The sequence below is a fragment of the Symphalangus syndactylus genome, chromosome 15, assembly GCF_028878055.3.
Source record: "Symphalangus syndactylus isolate Jambi chromosome 15, NHGRI_mSymSyn1-v2.1_pri, whole genome shotgun sequence".
In the NCBI taxonomy this organism is placed as follows: Eukaryota; Metazoa; Chordata; class Mammalia; order Primates; family Hylobatidae; genus Symphalangus; species Symphalangus syndactylus.
The window spans coordinates 24,590,608-24,615,140 of record NC_072437.2 but is presented as its reverse complement, the minus strand read 5'-3'; the positions used below and the strand labels follow the sequence as shown (position 1 = coordinate 24,615,140).

Sequence of the window (24,533 nt, the reverse complement as noted above, 5' to 3'; positions counted from 1 at the left end):
TGTCTTGCAAAAGCCAGTGTCCCCCCCTGTTTTTTGTGTGCCACTCCCTCCTTTGAGCATAGAACCCCCATCCATTCTAATCACCCACCTGTGCATTTTTATTCCTATTGCTTCTCAGGCTTCTCCCTTTGCCAAATTCAGTATTAACACTCCTCCAGGTCCATTTCAAGAGACTTCTCCATGGAGACTTCCATCACATCTCCAGCTGTCACCAATTGCCCATGACATTCACTATTTAATAATTTGGAACTCGTCATGAGATATCTCAATATATATCGTGTATTTTGTTTCCATTTGTTTTTTTCTTTCTCTAAATTATAGCAAGACTATGATGGTTTCAGATTGTTTACAATCTAATAAGGAAATAAGCCCTTTGTTTTTCATGTTTTCTAGGATTTTGTAATACATGCATTAGAGGCTCAAAAATACTTGTTAAATAAGTGAATCTCTGCTTAGCTCCTTAGCCAAGAATGTAGAGTGGGTGTAGCAAATGTATTTAATCCCTATTTTAATTTCATAGTTTTAGATTTTTTATTTATGCGTATCTCTTCTGACATCCCAGATTTACTAATCATTCACTCAACAAATACGAATTGAAGTCTGTTGTGTTCTAACACCATTGTGAGCAAAGGGGATATGGTGGTGATGTAGTTTGACTGTGTCCCCACCCAAATCTCATCTTGAATTGTAGCTCCCATAATTTCCACATGTTGTGGGAGGGAACCAGTGGGAGATAATTGAATCATGGAGGCAGTTTCCCCCCATACTGTTCTCATGGTAGTGAATAAGTCTCATGAGATCTGATGATTTTATAATGGGTTTCCCCTTTCTCTTGGCTCTCATTCTGTCTTGCCTGCCACCATGTAAGATGTGCCTTTCACCTTCCACCATGGTTGTGAGGCCTCTCCAGCCAAGTGGAACTGTGAGTCCATTAAACCTCTTCCTCTTTGTAAGTTACCCAGTCTCGGGTACATCTTTATCAGCAGCATGAAAACTGACTAATAAAGGTGATGAACAAAACAAGGGACCTGCCATCACGGAGATTAAATTCCAATGAGAGGCAGATAATGCAACTGAAACAGAGATGAGCAAGATGGTTATACAATGTGATAGCTGCTATGGCAGCAATAAACATAGTGCAGAGATGAAATATGCCACCTGAGGTCTGGGATGAGGTGATATTGCCTTCAGAAGAAAATGATTTTGCTATGACCCGAGAGAGAAGACAAGCATTTCAGGCAGAAGGAAGGGAATTCAGTAGGCAGAAAGAACTCCGTGACCTTTGAGAAATGGAAACATTCAGAGGGGTTAGATGGTAGTTTGCTCAGGGGAACATGGTAATGGATGAGGATGGAGAAGGTGTCATTCAGGGCAAAGGGGTTGAATTTTATCCTAAGAGCAGTGGCAAGTCAGAGAAGAGTGAAAGTTTATTGTCATTGTTACTTGTCTGTTTAAAATAGAGGATAGAGGCAGATTTGCCATGAAACTAATGAAGCTTAAGCTTCAGGACCCCCCACTTGTGTGAGTCCTTTTAAGAACCTGGGAGGTGGCTCATGCCTGTAATCCCAGCACTTTCGGAGGCTGAGGTGGGCAGATCATGAGGTCAGGAGTTTGAGACCAGCCTGACCAACATGGTAAAACCCAGTCTGTATTACAAATACAAACATTAGCTAGGTGTGGTGGCACACTCCTGTAATCCTAGATACTCAGGAGGCTGAGGCAGGAGAATCGCTTGAACCCTGGAGGTGTAGGTTGCAGTAAGTCGAGATTGCACCACTGCACTCCAGCCTAGGCGACAGAGCAAGACTGTGTCTCAAAAAAAAAGAAAGAAAGAAAAGAAAACCAAACCTGGGAGGAACTGTAGCTTTTATAGCTTTGTGTGTGTTCAAGGTCATGGTTTTATAAAATCGGCAATTGTTTAGGACTACTCTCCTTTTCCATACTGACATCCCTTTCATCACACTCCCTTTTGTGGAGTGACATTGGAGTAGCCATGGTCATTTTTGATATCTGGCTCCAAGGAAGTTGACTGGTATACATCTAGCTTGGGCTTGGTGAAAAAGTTACATGGCTCATAGCCATTTCTGTGTTTGGCTAATGTTGTTAGCCATCTCAGTATAGGTGCCGGTTACCCAGTATTATGACATGAAGGTGTACGACCATTGGTTTGCATTGCAATGTGAGTGTGTCTTACAGCACCCAACCTTGGGAGTAAGCAGGTAGTGGAAAGGAAAAGATTTGAGGTATATGTGGTGAATGCTAGTCCATGGAACATTCTAGTCATCAGATGATTACAATTCTAAGCAGAGGATTTATTCTTTATTTATACTTATCTTTTAGGATAACAAAGTACATTTATAAATGCCTATTTTTTTCCTTTTCAGATAGGAATTGTGTAAAATAGAACTTAGAATTCCTGTGTTTGTATGATAAGCAGTGAGGATATGTGTGCATACATATATGTGTGAAGTTGCATGTTAAATTATCAATACAAAAACATCTATATTAGAAAGCAAATTTCAACCAACCACACTACAAGTAAGATTGAATTACCTTTTAGTTATCTGTATAGGAAATGATATTACAAAAAAGTGTTATATGAGGATGTAATCAAAGGTGATGCAGTGAGAAATTTAAATAAAACATATCATAGTAGTGTGTCCAATGGATAATTTATAAAAATGGCATGTTGCTTTTCTATATATTTACTTTTGTATTTAACTTTATATTTATTTTGGGGTTCTTTTTCTTTAAGAACTCCCTTCCCAAATTTTATAAGCTTCCAGCCTCACAAAGCCTGGATCCATCTCTGATGGGAATGATGCCGTGATCTGATTTCCATTTTATGAAGGGGCTGGCTGCCAGATGGAGAGCAGATCAAGACGTAGCAAGAGTAAAATTAGGGACATATGATGTCTTTGGATGTCTTTGCATCCAGTGACAATTCTTTTGAATTGTTACTAATAAGGAACATCAAAATGATCCAGTGTTGTCACTGGTCTTCATTCATTGCTTTGCAGAGTCAACAGAGTATCTGAAGGGGGATTGGTCCTGAGTACCACAGCACCACTTCTCAGACTTTAATGTGCATATGTGTCCCTTGGGAGTAGGTCTGGGGTGCAGCCAGGGATTCTGCATTTCTAGCAAGTCTTCAGGTAGTCCTGTGGCTGGCTCAAGGACCACATTTGGAGTAATAACGTAGCAAAACACTAGGGATCTAGAGGCAGACTGGCTGTGTTTGAATCTTCCCTTCACTACAAACTTTGTAACTTGTTATCTAAACTTTCCAGTCGTCAGTTTTCTCATCTTATAAATAGGGATGCTCATAATAGAATCAACCATTCAAGTTATTGTAAAGATTAAATGAGACACTTCATGTTAAGAGGCTATCACAATATAATGGTACAAAAATGATAGATGTATTTGTTCTTGCTGCAGACAGCCACTTGGCCTTTTGGGCCAAACTTGACTACGACATCTTATGAAGGGTTACTGAAGTTTCTTATGTGTGTTGAAAGAAAGAAAGGGCCTACCCCTACAACACAGGCTAAGTAAAATTAGTCTGGTCAGTGCAAACTTATAAACAACGAAATATATTTGCAAATCAAAATTACCAAGTATAATAAATGTTGAGTTCAGTCAGAAATGTGCTAGGTGTTGATAGATCACAGATTGTTGTATCCAGAATGGAAGTTAGAAGATCTTATATTCCAATTGCTTCATTCTGCAGACAAAGCAGAAACAAACAAACAAACATAAGGCTCTCCCTGAGGGATTGTGGCTTTGGTCATCACATTCCCTGTGGGTCATGTCTTCTAACTAAAAAGCAACAGAAACCATGATCGAAGTATTTTATTAATACTTTGCAATCTATAGACAGCAATCTATTCAACTCCCCTTATAGCTATGGGTTAAATTTTGTCCTCCCAAAAACACATGTTTTAAATCCTAACCCCATACCTGTGAATGTGGTTTTTTTTTGGAAACAGGGTCTTTGCAGATGTAATCGAGCTAAGATGAAGACATTAGGGCGGGCTCTAATCTAATATGATAAGTGTGTTCATAAGATGATGTGAAGGTAGAGACACTAAGGTAGAGACATACAAGGGGAAGGCCATGTAATGACAGAGACAGAGTGGAGCCATGCAGCTGCAAACCAAAAAATGCCAAGGACTGACAGCCACCAGCAGAAGCTAAAAGAGTCAACAGGCCAGGCGCGGTGGCTCACGCTTGTAATCCCAGCACTTTGGGAGGCCGAGGCGGGCGGATCACGAGGTCAGGAGATCGAGACCACGGTGAAACCCCGTCTCTACTAAAAAAATACAAAAAATTAGCCGGGCGTGGTGGCGGGCGCCTGTAGTCCCAGCTACTTGGAGAGGCTGAGGCAGGAGAATGGCGTGAACCCGGGAGGCGGAGCTTGCAGTGAGCCGAGATCGCACCACCGCACTCCAGCCTGGGTGACAGAGCGAGACTCCGTCTCAAAAAAAAAAAAAAAAAAGTCAACAAAGGATTCTACTGGAATCTCAGGAGGAACACGGCCCTGCTGACACATTGATTTCCAACTTCCAGCCTCCAGAGTTGTAAGAGAATAAATTTCTATTGTTTTTGTTTTTGTTGTTGTTGTTGCCCAGGCTGGAGTGCAGTGGCTCAGTCTCAGCTTACTGCAAACTCCACCTCCTGGGTTCAAGTGATTCTCCTTCCTCAGCCTCCTGAGTAGTTGGGATTACAGGTGCACACCACCACGCCCAGCTAATTTTTGTATTTTTAGTAGAGACAATGTTTCACCAAGCTGGTCTCGAACTCCTGACCTCACGTGATCTGCCCACCTCGGTCCCCCAGAAGGCTGAAATTACAGGTCTGAGCCACCGCACCCAGCCTAAAATTTCTATTGTTTTAAGTTACCCTTTTTGTGGTTTGTTATGGGAGCCCTAGGAAACTGATACGATCCTCTTCCTCCTTTCTCTATTTTTAACAGGTTCTGTTCTGCCACATGATAAGCTTCTTGAGGGCAGAGCATTGGACTTTGGCCATGTTCACATCCCTTTAATGGCTTAGCAGGGCTTAGACAGTGCTCAGTGAACAGTTGTTGAATTGAAGTAATTATAGGTTTCCACAAAAATAATATGGCTCATTATTTGTTATTATGAATTTTCTATAATTTGCCCATCAGTTTTTGGCATTAATTGTCATTGAGGAAATAGAAGAGGAGCCTTTTAGTTGCCAAGAGATGTTTGGACAGAAAAAGGAAATAAATACTTACAGGGAAACACAAGAGCTCATTTTAATATTATTTTAAGAATAATAATTGATATTCACTGAAATCTTGCTAAGTGTCGGGCCCTGCTCCATCTGGTTAGCATATATTATCTCACTTAATCCTCATTATGTCCCAGCAAGGTACATTTGATTGTGAGACTCAGCTTATTGGTGAAAAAACCTTGATGCTTAGGAGCTGTTAAAAAGTACAGTTTAGAGTTAAACTTGGGCAGCATGACCAGAAACTTAGCTCTTAACCAGCTCTTAAACTACTGTGGAATGCAGACACTGATCTTTCCATTCTGTAGCTCTGAAAAACATTCGACTTTGTGTTTATGAATGCTAATGCGTTTAGATTGCTCGCTATATAAATATATGCGTGTGAGAGTGTTGAAAATATATTTATTCTGTAGTATGTTTGTTACTTCCGTATATATCTGATCAATTTGCTCAGAAAATTTAGAGCTTAAGAGGCAGCTTTTCTAAGCTGTCACGCTACTTTGAATACATTTCTCTCCCTCTGTAAAGCCACACATTTTACGTTTACATGCACGGGTTTCCACCTCTGGACTGCAGAGCTTATTCAGGGATCTCAGGAAAGAGACCTCCCTGCAACAGGAGCACTTTGCTACCATTTGGCTTGTGGACTTTTGTAGGGTGACCTTTTGTTGGAAGGAAACGTTCTCTAGCAAAAGAAAAGTTAGACTGCTCTGATTTAGATCATTTTAGTTTACACACAAAGACAAATATAAATCTCTTCCTTCATTTATATAAAACAAAATATTGGAAAAACCCACAGATAAGTTATGAGAGAAAGGGATCAACAATAGTAACATTCAATTTCTCAGCCTCTCTGGATGCAATTGGATTTTAGGGGTACACATACATGTGTGGCCTTTATGCAGAAATTTATTCTCTCTGGCTCTTTTCCCCAGACTTTCAAGTTATATCTTTTCACGTGCTGCTTCCACGTGACTAACTGCATCATGACTTAGTGCCACATTATTATTAGGAGAAATTCAGTGACCATCCTTATATATTTTATTTCAGGAGAGCCATATAGAAGCTTGATAAACAAACAAGCAAACAAACAAAAAACTGGAAAACACTGGAGTAATGGTACAATGTAACATTTCTTCTGTTGCCTCCGGTCCTAATAAAGAATTGGGCCATGTCCTAAATCTAGCAGAGTACTTTGTAGCCCATAGTTTCAAAATATTTCATAAATCATATTCCTGGGATAGGGAAGAATATCTTTGTCTTAAGTAACCAAGTAAAGGATTCTTATAACTTCACCTTAAACCTGGATAAATGCTTCACTCTGAATTTTTTAGTGAAAATTTGACCTGAAGGCTGCCACAAATAAAGCTCATTTCAACTTGGCTGCAGAGTGGGGGCAAGCCAGGGCTTGCTCTATGTGATCTTGAGAGTTATTTAATTTTTATGAGTCTTGATTCTTTTCATCTACATTATAGGTATAATAGATTATTTGTAACCCTAAGGATTATGTAAAATGTATGTGAACAAAACCAGTTACTCTCTGTTTATGGCTTATTTCATGTGAACAACTATATGGGTTTTCACCAGATTTGATGGGATATCTGAAATTGTTTCATTATAATTTAGGCCAAGTAGCATTTATACAATTTACATGGTGGGTGCCACAGGGACGTCTCAAATGGGTGGACATTTTTCAAAGTAGCTGACAGTGGAGGAAACTGAAGTCACAAGCCAGTTGGTCAAACCTTTGACATGTACTGGACAGAGGTTTTCAGCTGAGCCGGGCAACTAGTCACCCTAAGGGCAGACACTAGTACTGTTGATCTAGAAGCAAGATGCTTCTCACAGCAGAATCTCTATGTACCTTGAAGAGGAATCTCTGTAGCAGTCAGAATTCACTTATCAGTTGTTAGTAATTCTCTCCAACACAGGGTGGGCTTGTTAGAAACATATGTAGAATATTTAGCATAGAACTTGGCACATAAGTAGGTCCCTGGTGAACATTCTCAGTTCCACCCGTTCCCATCCTTGCCATCTATCTCCCCAACTAAGAGCATAGAGGGAATCATTACTATGTTTCATTCTGTGTGAATCATACTTATTCACAGTGACTCAGTCGTTTCTATGGAGATAAATCAGTCCAGCAACAATTGCCTAATATTTCAGAGACACCCTAGGATATTTTGGAGGTCGGGAGAGGGGATGGGGATTGCCCCTGCAGAAATCATTCTGCAGGGAACCACTACCGTCTTTTAGTAAATATCAGAACATTGAACTTTATTTTGGTTTTCCTAGCTGCCCCTAAAATCTGTGGCATTGCAATAGAACTTTAATCATAAAGAGTATATTTCTGATTTGAAACATCATTTTAAATTTGGAGAGCCCAAAACTGAAATGACACTTTTCTTTTGTCAGATAATTATAAGATAATTGATATTTTATACCAAAATATTTTCTTTTCTTTTTTTTGAGACAGAGTCTCGCTTTGTCGCCCAGGCTGGAGTGCAGTGGTGCTATCTCGACTCACTGCAAGCTCTGCCTCCCGGGTTCAAGCCATTCTCCTGCCTCAGCCTCCCAAGTAGCTGGAACTACAGGCGCCTGCCACCCTGCCCGGCTAATTTTTTTGTATTTTTAGTAGAGATGAGGTTTCACCATGTTGGCCAGGCTGGTCTCGATCTCCTGACCTCGTGATCCACCCACCTTGGCCTCCCAAAGTGCTGGGATTACAGGTGTGAGCCACCACGCCCGGCTTATACCCAAATATTTTCTATGCTGAAGAGATAGTTTTTTATCCTGAGAGGCTTAAGTTTTGTTTTTGATTTTGATGTAGTACCATAAATAGCCAGTCTACTGATAGAAATTATACTTCATGAACTACAGTTTTAGATTTTTCACTTAAAATAATAACTTGCTCTCTGAAGTTGACATCTTGAACTTACTATTAACAGAATGATTTTTGCAGGGAGTGACTGATGAGATAGGTTTTCTTTTGCATTACAGTACAAAAATCACTCATCCAAATATAGAGCCATTTTTTCAAATATCCACAGAGGTGTTAAAAGTATTTTTACCCTTGGAAATCCTGATGGGATAGTTAAAAAATACAAGCAGCTTTATTTGTATCTGCTGAATATGTGTGTTTTCTATGCTATATCAATCATAACCACTCAGGAGGCCTGAAGCTTTAAGTCTGCCATGGAGAAAAACTCATGTTTCTGCCTTGGCCCACAGAGGAGGCAATTTCTGCCAATCTCAGTATGACAAGGAATGTTCCCACCCAAAGGGCCAATAGCACCTTCCTTGACAAATATGGTGGGTCTCAAAAGGCTGAAGAAGGAGCTTCTGTTGCTCCTTCTGCCCACACACCACCTCTTAAGAGGAGGCTGGTTACTGACAGAATAGCAAGGACCCTCATCACCCTCTCTTTGCTGAATTCCTGTTCTATTCTTGAGCCACCTGGCTAGGACCTCTGCATAGAATAGAACTCACCATTCTATCTCTTTCTGCAGCCTCAGGTCTGAGTCATGTTATCCCATCAAGCTCTTACAGAAGCCTGTATTATAGCTTAATGGGCCCTTTTAAAAATCTATTCATGAAACTCACATTTTGTTTCCCATTTAGTTACTGATGCCATTGATCCCATATCTTTTCATTATCAGTCTGAGATGTGAAGAAGAGGGCTGAGTGGTGGGATTTATTTTTACTTCTAATTTTAAAGAATACTAAAAATACTTCTCAAATTACCATTTTTAATTGTTTTTCTTGCTGCTAAAAAGCCAAAGCCAAAAGCAAAAACTATCAATCACTCATTCGAAGACCAGAGTTTGGTCTTTGAAGTTAACAAATACTGTATGGGTGAAGGTGAAAACCATTTTGTTTGCTGAATTATCAATCTGTCTCAACACAAAAAGAAGGAAGACTATACAATCCTTTTAAATGCTTCTTTTATTTCATTGGTTGTACATTGGGTGAGTGAACTGAATATTACAACCAAAACATAGTATTGATACAAATTAGACTCCTGTTTACACTGTAAGGTAATGAATGAGGGAATTCTTTAAGTGTTACAGAAAGATTTAGTAGAAATGTTACCGGTGGTATGGCTGAAAGAGTATTTCGGTGAAGTGCTGTTATATCCTGAAAACCAAGAGTGAAATGTAGTTCCCATACAAGTGGAGAGTTAGTCTCTTAACTACAGTATTTGTTGAATTGATATCTTCATGTCTTGGATATTGGTGATTTTTGTTTTTTAATTAAACAAAGCATTTAAGATTTATTCATCATAGTCAGACTTCTGAATATAAACAAACTTTTGGCAAATAATATTTATACAGAAAAATAGTTTTAGATCCTCTCAAATCCCAGAATTATTCTATAAAATTACATTATAAATAAATAAAAAGCAAAATCTGTTGTACATATATTTGTACATCTATGCATTTGCCTTGCCTCCTCCTTATTGTAAATGGCATATTTATGACTCTTTGCATATTGTAATCACAATTCTGGAAAATGGATATCATAGTAAAAAATACAGTCTTCTATATTTGCTTGGGGTTACAGGTGATGTTTTTGATGCTCCATTATTAAAGGGCTGAAAATAGTTGTGTGCTAATAATTTTAAAAATCAAAATCATGAAACAAAAGAAAAAAAGAAAGACAATGTTACAACAATTAATCTACAAAAATATTTCAGCGATTCCCATAATTTACCTTTTAGTAATGTATACTATGTTTTCAATGAGTTTAAATGAATTAACAAAGAAAAAAACAGAAAAAAGAAAACAAGTTTGAATGTTTTAGGCAAGTTGTAGCGTAACTACATTGTTATAGTTGAGAAAATTACAAATATCGATAATACATAAAGATGAAACTACCAAAGTAATACAAGTTAGATACAATACTTTTCCACAAATTAAAACAAATGCAACGATACAAGCACTATGTAAGAATACACTTAGCATGTGACTTTCTTTTAGATAGGGTTATCAGATCTACGATATAAGATAAATAGATAGTAATTCGACTTTGACCAACATGAATTAAAATGCAGATTTCTTTTTTTCCTCAAACAAATAATGATATGGTTGGTGCATCTAGTTTTCAGAACAGGCGATGATCCCAAATTTAAAATATTTTACATTCAATCTCAAAAGTCAAAATACTTCAATCACTAATATGTTCACAAAGAAAATGGATGTTTGAAACAATTACACATAATATTCATTTATAACAGCTGTTTTGTTTTTTAAACAATAATTTAAAAACTATGTAGATACTGTATAGGCTATGTGCAACATATAAAATGTGAAATATGAAATATTTGGTACGATAGTGCTTAAAATAAACTTTAAAACAAACTTTCTGAACAAAATTTAATTGTATCGCTATTACCTTGAAGATCAACCAAGTATTTAAAAAAGTAAACAACATTAAAATATGTTTCATCCATATATAGTATATATATGTATGTGTATATATAATATGTATGTACTTGTATTAAAGTTTTTTATACTTTTGAGACATAAAATATGCTTTAAGGTGAAAGAATTAAAAGAACTATTTTTTTCCATGCTGTAGTCAGTTACAACCCTTTAATCCAACTTTTGAAATGCAAAACAGTAATGGATTTTTTAAAAAGTGAAACTATCTACTTTTTGTTTACATAGTAATTTAGATTAAAGTCACAGTCAAATTTGCAGTGACTAAACTCAAACTTACTTAAATTAGAATATTATACAGATCTCCTCACCTACAGCTTCCTTGTTTGACTAGGTTTTTAGTTAAGAAAAGTTATTCTGTAACAGGCAACCGGATGGTGAGTTTGAAAGACTAATCTCTTAGATTAGACTGTTGGCATGGGCCTCTCATTCTTGTCAAGCTGGATGAAGTCTGGCAAAATCTAGGCACTTCTACAAAGTCTCTCTTATAAAACAACTTTAAAAATATACTTGTAAAATAATACCTTCAAGACTTTGTTTGGTGGGGTATGAAGCTCATACCGTGCAAAGTTTTTTTCAATCTATTTAATGTTAATCTAGAATCACATGATTCAACGTGGCATCTCCAGGCAAACCAAACACAACACTTTGATGTGTCCCCAGTACTTGTGCTTGAATTTCCATTCAAATTTTAGACCTGCAGGACAGGTATCGGTTTTACTTCACCTCTCATCTTTGCTGCAGCATTTATATTGTCAAGAAGTGAAACATACCCTTTGATCCAGTGGGTAAATGACATGACAGTAATTAGAGCTAGAATCGAACCTGCCCTTGGAATATGTTTCTTTTTTAACTAATGCTAATTGTTTATTGCTAAATTTGAAATATTCTGAATCGAAATGAGTAAACTGGCTGGACTTTCTGCATCAGCTATAGTTATGGAGATAAGACAATATTCCTAGGACAGAAACTATGTTTAGAAACCCTTTAAAAGTAAACTTTATCCTTTATGTCTTTAAACATCACAGCTGGTCTCAGGTAGTTAACTATCTTAGGTTGGAATATACTAAGCATACCATATTTAATACTCATATATGAGATAGCAGCACTAGCTTCTTAGAGTTGTGGTCTGTCCAGAAGAACTACATCTTTATTTAGCATGCAGTTTGTGGCAATTCTATTGAGGAGGAAACAGGATAGTATGTACAGTAACAATGTTTAGTTATTCTCAATGCAGATTCTTGGCATTCCATTCCGTTTCTGCTGATTATTTCAGAATTATCTGTTAAAGAGAAAGACAAGCATGATTTAGGTATCCTTCTGGGAGGAAAAATAATGAGTTTAAGTTTTACTCTTCAAAAATAGACATTTGAAAATCAGAGTTTTCTTCAATCTCTCATTATTTTGATGCAATTATAAATCTGCACAATACCCGCCCTTCATGCTGAAAAACTTTACACTTAACCACTTCTGCTATGTGGCCACTATAAAGAATGATGATTCAAATGCACAGTACCTTCTGGAAAACTGTGGCAGCATATAGAGAGGCATGCATATTTAGTCCACAATTTCTTTTTAAAATTTTTGCTTTATAGCTCTTTATTATACATTCACATTATTGTCCAGTTAATATTTGCTACGGTGATCAGAAAGTCTAATCAGAGAATTTGTTTGTACTGAAAAGTCATTTGTAAGGCTTAAATATAAATATTTCAAAATCTATAATCAGATATTATTTATCTATTAACTTGCATTTGTAATTCAAAAATGTATTCCCATCAAAAGTAATTTTGTTCCCAACACATAATGACAACCAGTTTCAAATTCAAGGTATATTTAAATGTCACATATCAAAGAGTAAAAGGGATAACAGTCTAATAAGGCCGTTAAAAAGTTCTTAATACATCCAAAAGCACAGCTAAAGCACAGATAAATGTAACTATTAAGTGCAAGCTGTGGTCCCTTGAGTCTGATCTCTAAGTTCATTTCCAGCTCCATACCTTTGCAAAGGAGAGGGAATTTGGCCCGTGTGGTCCAATCCATTAAATGTCAAGGTTAAAAGCCAAGTTTTTAACACACCCTAACAAAACTATTTAATCTTTTCTAATACTTTGACCAAATTTTGTGTAATTAATAAGCAAAGCATTTATTCATTAAACAAGAGTCTGTTAGGAATAACTGGTAAAATTTGTTTATAATGAGAGTCAGCTAATACTTCTGCACACTAGGATTCAATTCCCAACAAAAGCCTTATTTTCCCAAGCATACTGTATTATCCTGTTATGTTAGAATTTCTCCACGTGAATATTTTTTCCCTTTAACTGAGTGCTCCTGTACTTTATATGCAACAATTTTAGTATATGCAAATAGTTCCTCCCATGAAATAAACATGAGTATTCTTTATTTTATTGAAACAGACAGATGTGTATACAATTCATAAAAATAGAGAAAGAACTAATTTACATTAAATATTTATAGTAAATCGAAACTTAAAACTTCGGATAAGGTCATTCTTTGATTCTTAAATATTCCTAGGAACGTAAAATTAACTGGGAAAAATAGCATTCCTTGTCTTGTGTACTAATAGACATGAATAAAAATAATAAGATATTATTTTATATGTAAACACAGCATCTAGTATTTGAATACTATTATCTTTGAATATTATCATTGCTAATAGGTAATATTCAAATTTTCTAGATTTAGATATTTATTAAATAGAAATTTTTTTATTTCATCCCTTAGTTTCAAGCCTATCTGTAAGTTTTCCAAATAAGAATGGACCCTAGTCCATCAAATCATGTCTGATTTTTCTTTTTCTTTTACTTTAGAAAAAAAAACTTTCTAAAATAACTCTGGAAAAAAATTGCATTTTCTTTATTTCCTTTGTTTCTTTCTTTCTTTTTTTTGAGACAGGGTCTCCCTCTGTTGCCCAGTTTGGAATGCAGTGGTGTAATCACAGCTCACTGCAGCCTTGAATTCCTGGCCTCAAGCGATCCTCCTACTTCAGCCTCCTGAGTAGCTGGGACTACAACCATGCACCACCATGCCTGCCTAATTTCCATTTTTATTTTTGTACAGATGGGGTCTTCCTGTGTTGCCCTGGCTTGTCTCAAACTCCTAGGCTCAAGAAATCCTTCCACCTCAGACTCCCAAAGTGCTGGATTATAGGCGTGAGCCGCTGAACCCAGCCAGTTTCTTAAATTGATATATAATAATATGTATTTTAGAATGCATTTAGATTCTTGCTTATTTGCTGAAATTAAAATGCTATAAAGAATGAAATTCCTAACCATCTGGAAAAGAAGTATTCTATGAAAAGCATAGCAATGGCAAATTAGAATGGGCAAACATGGGTTATGGAAGTTACTTACGGCAAGGCTTTGAACTTGTATTTGACGAAGAGACATAAATGACCACTGAAATTTAATTGGACTGTATATCAGTCTTGCAGCTAACTAAAGCATAAACTAGTCTCACCCAGACTGCACTTCCTCTCTGCCCCAGTCTACCCATGAGCTATTATATGAATAAAGACATCAATAAAAATGAGCCCTGGGACTACTGAACTCTCAACTGTGACTGCTGCCTGGCATCTAGGCCAGAAAACTCTGGCCATCCCCTGGTCTTTGTCTTTGGCTGTCATGTGGTATAAAAAATGAATCACACTGTTGGCATCTGTGAACTTCCAGAGGTTCAACAGATTTAATCTTAGAAGGTGGGAAAGCTTTGGGTGTTTTTCCTTATAGGTTCCATTTTTGGGTGGCAGCATTTTTCTTGGAAATATCTTTTGAATATTAACTTTTTTTTCCTGAGAAATATAGCTTGCTGATACAGTCTGTATTATCTGTACTCTGGGGTGAAATACACCTTGGAGATATAGACAGAACAGGGATACAGATCAAGAACAGTTATCAACTGAGGGCCTGTCATATCACTAGCACCCATCTGATTGCACTTCTGTTGTTAGGAGGCACAGGACCTTACAGGCCCGAGAGCCCCAGGGGAATGTGAGACAGATCTAGCTGGAAGACCACCCACAGGACAAGAGGAAAGTGGAGAGCCAAGTGTGTGTGCTTGTGGGGACTAGCGGGAGGGAGAGGAGAAGCTACTTCGAGGGAAAGAGGAACCTTTTGTCTAGTTTTTAACATGGCTTTTCTTTATTCAGATTATATGTTGATTTAGCACTAAACAAACATAATTTAAAATCAGATGAATAGATACATTGTGTGTGCTTTCCTGTTACCTCTTTTCAGAGATTTTCTCCCATACCAATGATATATGTATATTTAAACTTTTTCCATCTTTATTGTAGTTTTGTGGCCAGGAGGATCAAAACCTTCATGGAGTGCCTGAATATTTCATTACAGGTAAGAAACATACCTTCTTAAAATATCAGGCTTATATGTGGCCCTGGCACATGGGCTACACATCTGATGTGGATCAACCTTAATTTTGAATTTCTCCATTTCTTAAAATGGTAATTAAAATACAGTTCACCAAAGTGAGCTCAACAGACCAACTGTCCATCACTTCTTTCCTGCCCTGCATTTGGTCAAAGCTGAGGCTGGTGCCCAAAGTTCCCTACTCAACCTCCAACACACAGCACCCCATGCTGTCTTGAAAGGGAAGTGGAAAACTCATAGGGTCTGCCAGGGTATGCGTAAGTCAGAGAAACAGCCACCACATTGGGTCTCCTGCCAGTCTCCTCTCTGAAGTACCCTTGTTTTTGTTTGAATTTTAAGATATATCCCCTTGATTTTCAGGAGGCTCTGAGAATTTACAAGCTAGAGTCTTACAAGCTAGGTCAGTATTGTGATCATATTTTGCAGACATGGAAAAGCTGACGTGCATAGTTTTAACTGGCTTGCACAACGTACAAAGTGCCTGCACAAACCAGCATGAGTTTGGAGATGTCACTCTGCTCATTGGTGAAGGCATCCCCTCCAGGGCATGGGGACAGTCTGAGATAGGGCGAGGGGACGCAGAGGTTCCAAAGAGCATGGCTGTGCCTCATGGTGCCTGCTTCAGAGGGTGCTTAGAAGAACCCCCGTGAGCTTGGGAATCAGGGGAAGGCGAGGCCCTGGGGTGGAACCTACAGCAAATGCACTTGGAGCTTTAGAGGGGAGACAGTGAGACTGTCTGGAGGGGCTAGATGGGTGGAAATTGCTGGGGGACTGTGAGGCTGCTGGGCCTCTCATTCAGGGCATCCTTGCCTGGGTGGTCAACCACATCCTGCCCCAGGGCTCCTCCAGATGGATGCTGCAAATGTGTCTGCTTATAGCAACAGAACACCCTACCGCACCACAGTGCCACTGCCTCAGCTGCTGAGAAATCTTGGCAAACTATGATGGTAGGAAAGAAATCAAAGATATTCAACAAGCTATATTTCTATTTGTCTCCCTGGGAGACTACTGCCTCAAGTAAGTAGTGTTTTATATAACAAAGCACCATGACAGGAGAAGGAAGTTAAATTATTAAATAAGATTCTAGCTAATCTAGTATGGCAAATCAAAATTATGAACTGCAAGCATTATTTTCAATTCCTTTTTCCACTAAAAGGAGAACAGACAAAAATAAGAATAGCTGATGCCCACAGTAACTGTGATTCTATTTTTAAGACAAAGATACTCAAATCATGAGTACTTTTCTAAATCTTCAGTGGCCCCTCTGGTTGGAACAAGAGTATCAGCTGGCTACAATAGAGTCTGCTTATCAATAAGGAAAGGAAATCACATTAAGTGAATTAAACTGTCTCCCCTAGGTGGCTGGATTTAAGAATCTGATGATTCTGCTCAATATACATTCTCAAGTTACCCCAATGTGAATCCAGTACCTGATTAGTTTCATATTTACTTGTTGAAGACAAAGCATGAATGGCTTCAAAAGCATCAAATGGGTTATTTTTCTATCAAATATGTTATGAGCAGCCATTTAATAATTACAATGTCCTCAGTGAATTGCCTGCTATTGACTCACAGTGCAGTGGTAGCCAAGCTTACTAAAAAGTGGACCAGATTAGGTACTGTCTAATACTAAGCCTCCTGGGGCCAGGCAGGAAAGGTATGTAAGTGAATAGGCCAAGTCGAGGGTGTGGCAATAGCTACTCAGCCCCAGCCAAGTGCTACCTGCAGAAACATGGGCTCCATATTACTTGACCTTTTCATTTTCCAAAACAAGCTAGAAATTCAGCAATGAATTCACATCACAGAAAACAACCCTGTGTGGATCATATATATCTTTGGGCTAAATTCAGCTAAGAGCTGCTGGTTTGTGTCCTCATCAGCTTTACTTTCTTGAAGGCAATATCCACTATGTTCACTAAGCCTGGATGGCTTCCTGAGCTGGCATCAGCCAAGGCTACAGGCAACATCATGGCAGCCAGCAGTGGTAAGAGTGAGACCAGGAGAGCAGGTCTACAGGAGAGTTAGTCCTACAACTTACAGACATCTGGCTTTCGCCCAAAGAAAGAGAGTACATGACCAACAAGGCAACCTCCACCTAAAAAGAAAATATCAACCCTCCCTTGACTGAGTCATCAGTTATGAAACATGCATGTTTTCTTGTCTCTGCCATGTGATGATGGATTTAGGCTGAGCCATCCGTACCTGTCACTCATGGTGTGCGCTCAAAAAAGAGCTGAACAGGGTGAGAAACACACTTGGTTCAAAGCAAATAGTCTCTGCAGAGACTGAAACACTGAACTTGAACTAATCAGCACCATGAACTTAACAGCTGAACTAACCAGTCCTCATGCAGAAGGGTGCAAGAGAAGACAAATCAATGTAGGATTTCCTTAGTATTTCAGAGGTACCAAGTGTTAATACATTCTGAGTTTTCTGCCTTGAGGTTGATCTCCAGGAATTGTACGTATGTATAACTTTGGAAACTGTGGGCTTCTAGATGACTTCTAGAAGTGTTTATACTTCTTATGGAAAAGGGCTCATTTCAAAGATTCAAGGATGCCAGATGAGTTATTTTTTAAAATGATAGCTCAATATTAAATTTGGTAAGAACTGTTCCTGCTCTGCTTAATTGATAGGAAAACATTCCAGTGAAAATGCTAAGAATTTCCATGTATGCAAGTCATCAAGCAATTAGAAAAGAGAAATAATGGATGTTTTGGTTCAGTCTTCCCGTGAATAGCCATTAGGACTGTCTTTGTAATGGTGAGTTTGGATGGCGTAGATAAAAAATACCTTATAACATATTTGTGCAGCCTTGCTAAACTACTAAGGAATCTCAATGCGTCTTGATGTCACTAACATGGAATCTCAAGTGGCTACTTCCAAGCAGGGATGGTGCACTAGCTGGGTCCACAGCCAAACCAAGCTCTTTAAGGACAGGGGGACTGTCTCGTTCATCTTTATAGCCCTAGTGTCTAGGATAGGGCTGGGAATTTATTAATTGTTGCTTGCATGGATGGCTAAATAAATTGAAGTCATTGAAGACACAGTGCCACAATGCTGGCATCAACAGAAGACCACCAGACCATTCATGGAAGAAACAGGAATGGGGCAGAAAAAGAACCCTTTGGACAAGATGTGTCATCTGTGCACCTTTTTAGGGTAGTTAAGGACTCAGAAATATCTAAGAGAAATAAACATCCCTCCCCATTCTCCCATTCTCCCTACTCCCCATTATAGATAAAGGGGAAAATATTCCAGGCTGGGGGCAGAATCACTCACAGAGAAGGGAAATGCGGCAGATAAAAATTCACCTAAAGAAACCTTCTAGACGTGGTAGGTTTCTTAGAAATCTTTTGCCATGGTTACAAGGCCCTGTTTCCCCAGAAGGCAGTTAAAGATATTAATAATATTTCACTGCCTCTTTAAACAAAATTTATTATTAATTTAAAAATAGGCAATTAAGTGGCATTTCCTAAAAATAGGGCTAAGCTAAGGAGGCTCGCACGTTGCTCACTCTCCCAGTCTGTGTTTCTTCATCCACAGTTTTCTTCTGATTCTGTCCCACAAGTTCCTTCTTCCCACTCTCTGTTAGCATTGCGTTCTCCTTCAGTCTCTGCACCATTTAATATTCTCTCCACCTTTTCCCCACTGCCCCACACCTCTTCTCCACGGCAGCCATGACTGTCTGAAATGCCCTGATCTTGCCTGAGAGGCTACACTTGTGAGATCTTTCAGCTGAAGCAAACTGCACAGAGGCAAAGGGACATGTGTACATTTTTGACTCCAATATAATTCAGTACTTAATCACAGTATGGATTACTGAAGTCAAACGCAAGTGTCTTAGTCTCTTAGTGAATATATGGTATCAGATAAAAAAGTAATTAAAGCAATTATAATTATACATGTTAACAAATGTACACTTTCAAGAACTTTCTTTGGCCTATTTCATGACTATAAAATTTTAAATATAGGCCGGGTGCAGTGGCTCATGCTTGTAATCCCAGCACTTTGGGAGGCCTAGGTGGACAGATCACTTGAAGTCAGGAGTTCGAGACCAGCCTGGCCAACGTGGTGAAACTCCATCTCTACTAAAAATACAAAAATTAGTTGGGTGTGGTGGCACATGCCTGTAATCCCAGCTACTTGGGTGGTTGAGGCAGGAGAATCACTTGAACCTCGGAGGTGGAGGTTGCAGTGAGCAGAGATTGCGCCACCACACTCCAGCCTGGGCAATAGGATGAGACTCCCTCTCAAAAAAATTATATAAAAAGCTCAGAGACCATCAGTAGTATATGAAAAGACACTTAAAAATAGTCTGATTCATTATTCTGGGGGAATATTTTTTGGAGGTCAGGCAGTGTCATGCCATATTTGACTTATTTTCAAAATGTAGTTTTATTTGCACAGAAAAGGCATACACTGAGGTCCTGGGGAAAAATTCTCAAATATGACAATCAGCTTTACTCTGGAGAAGAGCACACTGAGGTTGTGGTGTCCATAATATTTCGTAGCACCTTCAAGAGGAGTTTTGCCAGAATTATTGTTTTGTCCTCTGCTGTTTAGTAGAAAGTTTATTTTTTATTTTTATTTTTTTTTTGGGACGGAGTCTCACTCTGTCACCCAGGCTGGAGTGCAGTGGTGCAATCTTGGCTCACTGTAAGCTCTGCCTCCTGGGTTCACGCCATTCTCCTGCCTCAGCCTCTCCGAGTAGCTGGGACTACAGGCGCCCGCCACCATGCCCGGCTAATTTTTTGTATTTTTAGTAGAGACGGGGTTTCACCGTGGTCTCGATCTCCTGACCTTGTGATCCGCCCGCCTCGGCCTCCCAAAGTGCTGGGATTACAAGCGTGAGCCACCGCGCCCGGCCTAGTAGAAAGTTTATATTCAAAGTTCTAATTCCCCTAGTTTCAATGATACTTTTTGTGGATGACTCATTTCTGTCCAATATTTTCCACTTGATTATATTTCAACAAAATATTTTTAGATATACTAAAGAAAAATTGTCATTTAAAACTATTAATAATTGAGGTTTTACATGAAAAGCAATAATACTGTCCTCGCTGAAGATTACTGATCAGGGTTCACATTGACAACTTAGAGTATCTGGATAAAATTCATAAACAGGTATGCTCAACTTTGAATAAGATTCTGCTCTTTGCATGAGTCCATGTTACATGTGGAAACATCTAGGTTCTTATGAGTATTGCAGTTAGGCTTTGATTATAATCCCCTCCCTGACTCCAGACAGTATCCTTCAATCCTAGCTTCCCTGGGGGAATTCTGAGGATCATTTCTGTGGCTCTCGTGCTGAGATGGGAATCTTGTCCTCAGACCATCTAACAACCCATATGTCATCCAAGAGTGAACACTTTTCTTCTCCTATATGATATAAATGAGGAGGAAGGTAAAGAGGCATGAGAAGGAGACTTTTCTTTCCTGGCCCTTTCCGCTGGTGTTCTAGAAGTGTTTTAAACAAAGACATATTCAAGAGCACTGTGTATTTATTCAGAAGGAGGGGAGTTATGCGACTGTGTTTCCTCAGCAGGTGCCAGAAAAGGTAAAATCAAAACAAAACCTTAGATTGGAAGGACTGCATGATAGCCAGGAAAAAAAAAAAGTGAAACCCTGTCTCTACAAAAAATATAAAAAAATTAGCCGGGCATGGCCCAAGTGAGGCTAAGGCAGGAGAATCACTTGAACCCAGGAGGCGGAGGTTGTGGTGAGCCAAGATCGCGCCACTGCACTCCAGCCTGGGTGACAGAGTGAGACCCCCTTTTCAAAAAAAAAAAAAAAAGTAATTGGCAGATGAAAACCATGGCATCAGGAGAAATGGGGAAGAAGGTGGCGTGAATGGGTCTGGTGGCTACCCAGAAGTAGGTCCCAGATTTTATCTTCCTATTCCTTACCCAACATTCGTGATTCCACACCATACTTCCGATTCCTACTCCACAGGCCTTCCCTGGATGACATTCTAGTCATGGAATTCACTAGGGATCATGGCTCCTTCAGCAGGTGGAGGAGGTGAAAGAATTTTCTGTTTTCTGTTGCATGGACATCTGGGGGTTCGGTGATCTCTTTCTTGAATCCCAAAGATATAGCAACATCATAGACATGAGTGGCATTTGGCCTGGGCCATGCTTTAGCACTGTGTTACTTATAAACAATGCCACAAGCTAAATAAAATGGTTGTAGGCCAGCCCAGAGATCTAACCACCAAGTCCATGGCTGTCTCTGTAGGAGAACTGAGTTCCAAACCAAATGACAAAGGTAATTTTGGATATGTTTAAAATTAGGGACTGTATGTGTACTAAAGCAGGATAAATTCCTCTACTAAATCAAGAAAAAATATATAATATGTGAGACACACTAAGAAAATATTTGAAAGTGTTTAAAATATTTACGGTAAGATGTGTAGGAAGTGAGGCTCTCTGAGATTAAATAGGCTGCTTCATTGAAGATGACTCCTGGACATAAAGTAGAATCTGAGAAAACATTTTTATACCTTTAAAAATCAGCACTGTATTCACTGCTGTATTCCCAAGGTAGGTCTTAATATTATGTAACATAATATGTAGTATATGTAATATGCAGACAATATGTTACATAATATTAATATAATATGTAACATAATATTAAGACCTACCTTATTGTATACATTGAAAATATTTTCCTAATGTATCTATTTTTGTTCATGGTTATTGTTGATATAAGTATATCTGGAATATTTTAAAGAACAGGAACTGGCAACTCAGGAGTGAAAAATAAAAATTTAATAAACATGAAAGTTAAAAAAATTAAAGCAACAAGGGAATTCCAAAAAAATTCATTTATGCAGCGACAGAAAAGAAATTTCAAAAGCATTCATATATGATATGGGTTTTTTTCAAAATGAGGTTTTGCTCCCAGTAATAAATTGAAGATTCAGGTCAAGAAAAATCACAGAAACAAGATCTTGTTGGATTTAACATAAAATGTCCAATCCTGCTCAATGCCCTGCTTTTGTATCCGTTACCATTATGTTGGACTTAGAATCCTGGGCACATTTTGGCCACAGTACCCATTTTAACAGTGGAGTAGAATGTGTAATTTAGCCTGCTAAGAATTGGCTTTTAAGGCATCAAAGGGAGAAAAGCAACCAAATGCTAAAATGCAGTAAAAGGAACAGTAAGATTAATGTAATGTACCGGACTTGGACGTGTGTCTTTGTGTATTGTCATCATCTTACACATTTCTCAAACTGGTGGGATGATGCTGCCATATAACAAATTTTCCAGCAAAAAATTCGGTTTTTTTTCTTTTTAGTTCTTTGCGTGTGTGTGTGTGTGTGTGTGTGTGTGTGTCAGAGAGAGGGAGAGAGAAAGAGAGGGACAGAGAGGGAGAGAGAGAGAGGTTAACAAAAACCACTCAGTTGTGTGTAAAATCTAGATGCAAAGGAAAAATAAAAAAGAGTACTGGAGGGGATTTCAGGAGGCTTGTCTGTGCCACCAGTCAGATTTGTGCCCTTTCGAGCCTTAGTTTCTCACTTGGCTTGTATCACCCTGGCACCTCTGCAGTGCGGTGTGTAGTTAAGCCAGGTCACCATCTGCCCTCCCCAGTAAGCCCTCAGGAAGTGCCAAAATAGCCAATCGATGGCAAAATGGAAACCAAAGGAGGAAAATGTTTAAAGAAGGAGGAGAGCTCCCACATTCTCTTTTATTTCTTTATTACTAACCATCCCCCATTAAAGCTCAGTGGTGAGGCCCATTCTTTCAGCATCACCATTTACTTTCTGAGATGACCCTTCTCATATAAGGACTCTGACTGTAATTATTTGTACATTTGTGTATCGCCTGTCCCCCTCATCATGTAATAAGACCTATGGGAGCAGGAACTACTGCTTTCATTGCTGTATTCCCACAATTCTGAACTGTACATGGCTCAAGGTGGGTGTGGTTTTTTTTGTTTGTTTGTTTTTGCCAGAGTCTTGCTCTGTTGCCCAGGCTGGAGTGCAAAGGCTCAATCTTGGCTCACTGCAACCTCCGCCTCCCAGGTCCAAGCGATTCTCCTGCCTCGGCCTCCTGAGTAGCTGGGATTACAGGTGCCCACCACCACACCTGGCCAATTTTTGTATTTTTAGTAGAGATGGGGTTTCACCATGTTGGCCAGGCTGGTCTCAAATTCCTGATCTCATGTAATCCGCCCACCTCAGCCTCCCAAAAAGTGTTGGAATTACAGGCGTGAGCCGCTGCGCCCAGCTCAAGGTGGATTCTTAGTGTACATTTGTTGAGAGAAGATATAAAGATATGTTGCCACAGACATGGTTTCATTTAGAAAGAATACATCTTTGCACTCAGTTCCTTGACTTATGAAAACAGAATTCTTAAAGGGAAATGTGGCAACCATAAAGAATTTTTAATGCAAAAAGAACCATTTTATACTATAAGATTTTATTAAACGAAAACGTAGGTCCAATCAGACATTGTCCTTGTCAATCCTTAATCCTTTCTTTGGAGAAACGACTACTCAGATCATTCCAAATGGAACCTGCCCCCATTAGAGAATAACTCCACATCCCCCTTTACTGCCAATCCTGAATCCCTTTCTCCTTCCATTCCTTCTTTCCCACCCTCCCACCCTTTCTGTTCTCCTTCCCATTTGGGGCTTCGCAGTGAGACCCCTGGCTCTTTCTGCTTGTATATCTGAATCATCATTAAGATCCCCATTTGCTTCCTCATTTAGCTCTGTGGTTTCACTTACAACTAAATTAAACTTCTAGTTGTTCCCTTTACAGTTGATCCTGCAGGCTGCCTAAAATATTCATCCTCAACTAGTGTTGTTATGTTTACCTGAGATCAATTTGAAAGTGAGGTTCCGTGGGGATGGTGAAGAAAAATAGTATCTTTATTTTTAAATTATTATTGTTAAAAATTATAAAGTAAGTCTCGATTGAGAGGACTCTTTTTGATAGACTCTTTTCAGGCGGAAGTTGTGTGCCAGGTTTCCCACCCTGGGAAGAGTGAATGGTGCCTTTTCTCAGTGCTTTCTAGCTCTGGTTTGCTGGACTGAAATTTGGATTCTCTTGCTATTCTCACCAAGCAACAATATTTTCACACCATTTCTGATACTCAGCTTGGACTTTAAAAAGTTTTTGCTTCTACTAAACTTTCTTCTCAACTAGTCAAAACTTTTCAAAGCAATAAACTCAGTATTTTGGAGTTTTTAAGGGGAGTCATATGAAGAGGTTCATCCCAAGCCTACACTGACCATAGATTCCAATCTAATTCAAACATGGTGGGTTCACAAGAGAACAGGATTTGCAGGCACGCAAGCCTGAGGTCTACACATATCCAGTCACTTCCTACCTGCTTGAATCTTAAGCAAACTATTCTCTAAGATGTGCTCACATATGTAAAATGGATAAGAAACTTCACAGAGCTATGTTGAGTAG

General features: G+C 38.8%; 1 protein-coding gene and 1 long non-coding RNA gene across 20 annotated transcripts in view; one reads left to right on the top strand and one right to left on the bottom strand.

Annotated features, from left to right (window-relative positions):
* Positions 1-24,533, top strand: part of LOC134732644 (uncharacterized) — a 186,563-nt gene that overhangs the window by 152,229 nt on the left and 9,801 nt on the right. Inside the window, exon 2 of the long non-coding RNA XR_010115989.1 lies at positions 15,013-15,067. This is a non-coding gene — a long non-coding RNA (uncharacterized lncRNA). The remainder of the gene's footprint in view (positions 1-15,012; positions 15,068-24,533) is intronic.
* MBNL2 (muscleblind like splicing regulator 2) overlaps positions 9,184-24,533 on the bottom strand; it is a 173,766-nt gene continuing 158,416 nt past the window's right edge. For all 19 annotated transcript variants that reach the window (XM_055245077.2, XM_055245081.2, XM_055245072.2 and 16 more), the window contains one exon: positions 9,184-11,979. In XM_055245077.2, coding sequence (XP_055101052.1) covers positions 11,965-11,979 — 15 coding nt within the window. In that variant the 3' untranslated portion in view covers positions 9,184-11,964. The remainder of the gene's footprint in view (positions 11,980-24,533) is intronic.